The 7,972-nt window shown below is 38.7% G+C and overlaps 1 protein-coding gene across 1 annotated transcript in view; it reads right to left on the bottom strand.

Annotated features, from left to right (window-relative positions):
• Positions 1-940: 940 nt before the first annotated feature.
• The window catches only part of PGM2 (phosphoglucomutase 2), a 28,411-nt gene continuing 21,379 nt past the window's right edge, over positions 941-7,972 (bottom strand). Inside the window, exons 12-13 of the mRNA XM_079699933.1 lie at positions 6,636-6,769; positions 941-1,354 (exon numbers count right to left, since the gene is read on the bottom strand). Coding sequence (XP_079556059.1) covers positions 1,252-1,354; positions 6,636-6,769 — 237 coding nt within the window. The 3' untranslated portion in view covers positions 941-1,251. The remainder of the gene's footprint in view (positions 1,355-6,635; positions 6,770-7,972) is intronic.

The raw sequence follows: 7,972 nt of genomic DNA, 5'->3' as shown, positions 1-7,972 counted from the left end.
TTTACATCTGGGTTCTGTTTTCACCATCTCCCCACCTCCGTCCAGGACCGCACACACACACACCCCAGTGCCTCCAGGCTTTTGCTAATGCTGTGCTCTGTGCCTGGAAGACTTCCTCCTCCATCTCCAGCTGCTATTTGCCCCTGAAGGTGAAGCTTCCTCTGGGCAGAATGAATCCCACTCTCACAATCCTCAACTCTGGGTACTTTACAGATAACTCAATTATAGAACGTGTTAAGTACTGTAGTTACTTATTAGCCCTCCAATTAGACCCTGAGCTCCATCAAGCAGGACTGGATCTTAATTACATTCGCATTTCCAGAAACAAACTCTGTGATGGGGTACAATTTATGTGCTCACAAAAATGTAGAGAGGACACAAATCTAAAGTTTCTCTTTTCCAGAGTACACTTTAAGGCTAGAAAACAAACAAAATAAATATAGCTTCTACAATGAAGCAGCTGATAGAATATATTGAATATTGTACATTTAAGAGATCTGGTAAGGGACAAACTATGTATCACTAGGATATACAAATATTCTTTCCTTTACGTTAAAAACATGATTGTCAATGGCACTGTAATTTTTCATTGTTCTGAAACTGTTAATAACCATTTAAGTTAATAATAATATAGGCAATCATTTGCTTTAAAAATAAAAAATCACACAAAATATATAAAGTATATAAAGAACAGTTTGGTCCTCAGTCATGGGTACTCAATGGGAGTCATTTGGGAAGGTTATAAGGCCATCAATTATGAGGAGGCATAGATTAAATAATGAACCTGGAAAAGTCTAGATTTAGATTGTGATCACATAAGAACAAGGCAAAAAAAAATCAAGGTCAGGTAGTCACTGTTTAGAGTCCTTGCTGCTTTAGGACCGTATAGGCTTTCTGGCTGTTTTACTTACACATAAAATGAATTTTAGAGAATAAACATATTTGGTATTTATTCTAATGAAAGCATATTAATTACAATATATTTTTGAAGGTTAGTTATTTTTAAAATCTTCATTTTTTACATTCAGATGATGCTCAACCTTTTAACAGGAATGTTGGTTTGTTAGATTTGGCCATCTTTCTTTATTACCCTTAAAGTTCAAACATAAAACAAGGAGGAATGTAGGTCTATTAAAAAATATGAATACTTGTAGCAATAGTTTAAATTATTTGGCCCACAAAAATATTGCTTAAGAAATCAAGTTCAGCTTAATTGTAGGGAAATGTAATTATGCCCAAGGCTGGGATAGTTTACTCTCCTTTTGGTTGCAGGTTATACTTTTGTGGCTGGAAAAAATGTTCTTCAATAGCACTGACTAGTTCATTTAGTTCTTTCTTCAGCTGGTCGGGATCACTGCAAAATAAAGGGGAAAAAATTCCAGGTCAGTGGATTATTCCAAAGCATATTTTAAAGACTCCTCACATAGATCAGTTAACATCGATATTTACCCTTAAGCAGAGGGCTAAATCAGACAAAACAGAACTCCAGTTACTTAAGCATGGGAACACATCTGTGATGTAGACAAAAAACTCATGTGACAATATTCATATTTTCCGCAAAGGCCTTCCTGAGGTCTCTACTATGAACAAAAGCACCCATTTGCACTTCTCATAAGAATTTTTAAGAAACACAATTTGTAGCCTAGCATCCCTAAAAGCTCTGTCTGTACCTAACAGTGCAGAGAAAACTTTCATGACTTCAGCTGTCATTAAATCCTGCTGAACTTTTACAAATGACATGGCTGGCAAGTCTTTGGTCTCCCAGGATATGAATGTTCTTGATCCTGTTTGTCTTCAAACTATTGGGAGCTCGGCTACAGCCTCCTGTGTAAGGTCTTCCCAGGATGGAAGAGATGGGGAGCCTCCTAGTGGACCTGCTGGTCACTCACCCGGAACTCAGACCCCAAGACCCCCTGTTTATTATTATTTTTTTAACATCTTTACTGGAGTGTAATTGCTTTACAACAGTGTGTTAGTTTCTGCTGTATAACAAAGTGAATCAGCTATATGTATACATATGTCCCCATATCTCCTCCCTCTTGTGTCTCCCTTCCCCCCTCCCTACCCCACCCCTCTAGGTGCTCACAAAGCACCCAGCTGATCTCCCTGTGCTATGCGGCTGCTTTTTATTCTACTTTGGGAACAAAAGGGTCACAACTAAAGTATAAACAAAAATCCTGGGAACTAGATCCCTTTAAGGAAACCAAGTTTTCAAGCATGTGGAAAACACTCATTTATGTGCAAACAATTGGAAGGTTGATAACAGATAAAACAGACTTGTAATTAGACAGGTGTCTAATTTATGTGGCAGCCTTACATATCAGGTTACTAGTATGAGGTGAGTTACTATAGGTACTTAAAACCAAAAAGCTCAATAGAAAAACAAAAGTCCTTCAATTCAAACTTTTAATACTTCATACCTGACCACCTTTAATGTATGCAAACTTAATTTTAATGGAAAGGGCAATCTTTGTAATTAGTTAATATCATTTTTGCATTGTAAGAGTTAACCAGTACAACTAAAGCAATCCATTTTATTACAGACATTAATTCTGGCTGTACTACTTACTAGCTGTGTGCCCTTGGGCAAGTGACTTAACCTTTCAAAGGCCCAGATTCCTCATCTGTAAAACTGAGATAAAGACTATTTTCTCAAGAGAGTTGTATAGATTGAGATAAATTATAGAAAGCAATTAGCACAGAACCTGGCCCCAAAACCTCAATAAATGTAGCTATCATTATAATTATTTTTACCCCCCCCATTGGTAACAAATATAGTAATTATGCTTCATAAATATATATGAATTACACAAGTCTTTTTCCTTCTCCATAAATGTGCTTTGAAGAAAATAACAGTTCTCAGGAAGGCACACTGACTAATAATTACTGTTTTTTTTTAAATATAAATGTCTTTCTTTCTTTCTTTCTTTTTGGCTGAGTTGGGTCTTTGATGCTGCACGCGGGTTTTCTCTAGTTGTGGCGAGAGGGGGCTACTCTTCATTGTGGTGCACGGGCCTTTCATTGTGGTGGCTTCTCTTTTTGCGGAGCACGGGCTCTAGGTGTGCGGGCTTCAGTAGTTGTGGCTCGTGGGCTCTAGAGCGCAGGCTCAGTAGTTGTGGTGCACGGGCTTAGTTGCTCTGCAGCATGTGGGATCTTTCCGGACCAGGGCTCGAACCCATGTCCCCTGCATTGGCAGGCGGATTCTTAACCACTACGCCACCAGGGAAGCCCTTAATGGTTTTCTTAAAACAATATACATAAAACAAAACTCATCAATGAATTTACTATATATCTCCTGCTGGTTTTGTTTCTGTTAGAACCCTGCTTGAGATTATTACCTAAATCTTGAGATAGTAAGAGAGTGTCATTGTTCTTAGGAGTTGAGTATTGAAGTCTGCGACTTATTTTCAAATGGCTGAGAAAACAAATAAACCAACCCAAATATATAATATTGATATGTATGGTGAGAGCAAATATTGAAAAATGTTAGCAACTGCTGAAACAAGGTTAGGGTAGGCAAACTATGGCTTGCAGCCTGTTTGTGTAAATAAAGTTTTATTGGAACACAGCCACACCTATTCTTTTATGTCTGTGGCAGCTTTCCGGCTACAACAGCAGAGCTGAGTGGTTATAACAAGGGCTGTATGGTCTGCAATCCCTAAAATAGTTACTATTTGGCTATTTACAGAAAAAGTTTGTCAACCCCTAGTCTATGTGAGGAGTATGTGGGTATTCACTACATTATTTCTACATTTCTATAGGTTTGAAATTTTTCACAATAAAAAGTTGGACAAAACTAAAGACATCAAGGGGATTCCCTGGCAGTCCAGTGGTTAGGACTCTGTGCTTTCACTGCCGAGGGCGCAAGTTTGATCCCTGGTTGGGGAACTAAGATCCTACAAGCTGTGCGACACAGCCAAAAAAAAACCCCAAAACAAAAAACAACAACTAAAGACATCAACCCCAACAAAAATATTTTTTAAAAGCAGGACTTATATTTGAAAAAGATTTTCTATTCAAAAGGGTTAGTGGGTTGTGGAATTCTATGAATGAATGAAATTCATGATATAAAATATATTAATAATATTTAACATTATCAGAAAGTAAGGAAACCTTAGCCATGGCTTTATTGCTGTTGTGTGTTAGTTATGCTCATTCCTTGCTTGAGCCCTGACAGCATATCTATGGGCTGACCTAGTGCCTAATGTTTCATTTAATAAATGGGAGCAACATTTCAATGACTATAATAAAAGGACAAATTTTCAAAGTATTTTCAGCAATTTAGAAACTAATATTGAATTTAAGTCCAGTCAATAAGCCATGTGAAAAATGTAAATACCATAGATCCTTAAACAGTAAGTTGTATTGATTTTATAGAAGAAAGTTTTCTAAAATATTACACATATTTTCACAGGATAATGAAAAGGAAAAAATATATAGAGAAAACAGATCTTTAAATTGGACTTATGTCCATTTGTTTTCAAAAGAATGAGATACAGAAATATGAAAACACTAAGTGAGAATGAGAATTATTCAGAAGAAGATTCAGGGCTGATTTGGATGTGGCTTGCTATTTCCTTTATGATAAAGTCCCCAACAGGTGACTATTCTGAGTTCTTGTATCCATGTTTTATAATTTTGTTTTCTTTTAATATTTCTTGCGTTGCTATCAGCCCTCACTTCTTCATGCCTAAGGAAAGTCCAACTGTAACAAATCTTCCCTGCCCCTCTAATCTGCTACATATAATCCGCTATTAGCTCACTGATTTAAGATGCTCAGAAAATTTCCTCTGCTCTTATTTCCACATAATGTAAATTTGGTTCACAAGCCAGAAAAACGCTATGGACAAAGCTTTGGAGCGTATGTGCCATTACTACTTAGGCCTGTGTCGTCTACTACAGTAGCCACTAGCCACACATGGCTACAGTGCAATTGAAATGTGGTTAGTTCAACAGAGGAACTGAATTTTTCATTTCATTTAAGTTAATTAATTGAAATTCAAATTTGAAAACTAGCATTTGATTCAGTTATTGGAAAACTTAAGTATGTTTCCAACAACTTGGGTGTCAAAATCTACTTTTTCAACTGTAAATTTTAGGAACTCTAAATATAGATTAAGGGGACCTCTCTGGTGGTCCAGTGGCTAAGACTCTGTGCTCCCAATGCAAGGGGCCTGAGTTTGATCCCTGGTCGGGGAACTAGAGCCCACATACCGCAACAAAAGATCCTGCATGCCACAATGAAGATCTCGCAAGCCGCAACTAAGACTCAGCACAGCCAAATAAATAAATAAATAAATATTTTAAAAAAACACAAAAGACATTTTAAGTATTTCCAAAAAAATATAGCATTCGAATTTGAGATGTGTGGTAAGTGTAAAAAATTGTACGGATCTTGAAGACTTAGTGTGAAAAAATTTTTTTAAATATCTAATTAATAATTTTATAGTGATTACATGTTGCAATGTTAATATTTAAAATTCTTAAATAAATATAGTATCTGTTTCTTTTCACTATTTAAAAGTGTGTCTAGGAGAAAATTTCAAGTTGCATATGTGGCTCACATTTTATTCCTGTTGGACAGCACTGACTTAATTCACTTTTTAAAAAAATTTCCTGATTTTTTAAAAATTATTTTTGTTTTTTGGCTGTGCTGGGTCTTCGTTGCTGCACACGGGCTTTCTCTAGTTGTGGCGAGCGGGGGCTACTCTTCATTGCGGTACACGGGCTTCTCATTGCGGTGGCTTCTCTTGCTGTGGAGCATGGGCTCTAGGCACACAGGCTTCAGTAGTTGTGGCACGTGGGCTCAGTAGTTGTGGCTTGCGGGCTCTAGAGCGCAGGCTCAGTAGTTGTGGCGCACAGGATTAGTTGCTCCGCAGCATGTGGGATCCTCCCCGACCAGGGCTCGAACTCCTGTCCCCTGCATTGGCAGGAGGATTCTTAACCACTGTGCCACCAGGGAAGTCCCAAATTTCCTGATTTTGAACGGTATTCTGAGTAGAGGAATGATAGCTAAGTGACTGTTAAATAGGTGTGTAATATGACATTTACACGTGCTAGCTACATGTACCATGGCTGATAAAGTTCAAAATGTTACAGGTGTTGGAAAGTGACCAACTCAAACCCTTTACCAAGGTCACAAAACACGACCCTGAAGCTACCAGACCATCGGCTCTTTGGCGGTAAGGACTCTTTCTGCTGTGGCTCTTCATCTGCCCCAAGACCCAGCATGACTTACACACAATAGGTGCTCAAAGATATCTGTTGAATGGATGTGTAATGCATTTTAATTTATTGTATCAGAGACACGGAGAAAAAGAGAAAAAGTCATTGGTGTCAGCCTCAAATATAGAGTACTAGAAAAAGGAAATTTAATTATTATTACTGAAATTAGGAATGCAATTTTCCCATCCAGGGACAAATTTGGGGTAGAAGGAAATAACCAAGTAGGAAGTGAGCACTCTTGTCCCTAGACGCTTCAAGGGGCTGTTAATGTCACAATAGTGCTGCAGGTTCTGAGACAACATTCCTAATTAAACTACATATTGGAAAGATAAAATATTTTACTTAGCGTCTGAATAGAATTTAGGAAGTTTAGGGAATAAAAATCACAGCAGCTGCCATCCACAGCATACCTATTTCCAGGGGGGGCACACAGTTCCGAATAGTACTTGATTTTGGGCTCTGTCCCACTGGTCCGCATGGTGGCCACACCTCCATTAGCAAAGGTAAAGGTGATCATTTGGCTGCTTTTACTAGTAGGGAGAACCTAGGAATTAATTTACACGTTATAAATTTAAGTAGTAACATAAGCTGTTCTTACCTAACTAACATTTTCCCCTGAATAAGCAAGAAAGTATATGCAAAACAAAGAAGAAAAGAACATTTTTGAGGAAATCAGAAAATGTACTCTGTATAAATGAAATAAATAATAATAATAAGGCAATCTGTGAAAATTAACTTTATATATTACTTTTTGCCTCCATGGTTCTATTAAAGCTACTAAAGTTTTACTAAAATGGAAACACATCATTTCACAAGAAATTGCTTTAAACCGATTAATAATGCATTACCCAAACCCCACAAAACACTAGGCTTATTTCACTTTCAAGGGCCTCTGGTAGATGTATTCTTAGTTGATTGCTCTCCAAACTCCACTAAAATGACTGAAGCATTAAAATCAAAAAACACACAAGGGCAAAGAGGCAGCAGCAGTTGAGGGGGTTGCCAACCAATCGTGGTAGTCAGAAACCAGGTGGAGGGGCAGAGGTGACCTGATGGAACACAGAAGAATGCCCTCGGAGCCCCTGTAGCAGGCAGATAAGAACTGAGTCAGCATGTTCTGCAGGGCCCTGGTAAAGCTCACTACCTTGGGCACCTGGTACTGCAAAGGGCAGGCGTGAGACAAAGAAACTATTAGATCCTCCCAAATCCCCACCTTCTGCCCACGTGGTCAACCAACCACCTCCTCAGGAGATGGTTTAAATCTCTGGTGTAATTGAACCAGAAGGGCTCAGAAGCTGGGGATGCTGGGCACCATGGAGGGCAGGGCATGGAGAAAACTTAGAGTAAGTCAGAGTCTGCACATTGAATGCTCAAACCCTTCCTCCCAGGTCCGCAGCACCTCTCCACCACTTCTGGGGCCTCAGCATCCCAGCTTATTACCCTCAGGCAGGAGATAGGGTGAGAGTGAGGCGTCCCCAGGAGACCTTGAGGGAAATAAAGACAATACAAAGGAAATAAGATCTACCTTTTAAAAAAGCTATAATTAATATCCTTAAGAGAGGTAAGATATAATACACATGAAACAAGAATAAGATGTTACTTTCTTTTTTTTTTTTTTTCTTTTTTTTTTTTTGCGGTACGCGGGCCTTTCACTGTTGTGGCCTCTCCCGTTGCGGAGCACAGGGTCCGGACGCGCAGGCTCAGCGGCCATGGCTCACGGGCCCATCCGCTCCGCGGCATGTGGGAT

Source organism: Hyperoodon ampullatus (genome assembly GCF_949752795.1).
Source record: "Hyperoodon ampullatus genome assembly, chromosome: 1".
NCBI lineage: Eukaryota > Metazoa > Chordata > Mammalia > Artiodactyla > Ziphiidae > Hyperoodon > Hyperoodon ampullatus.
This window is presented reverse-complemented; position numbering and strand designations above follow the sequence as displayed.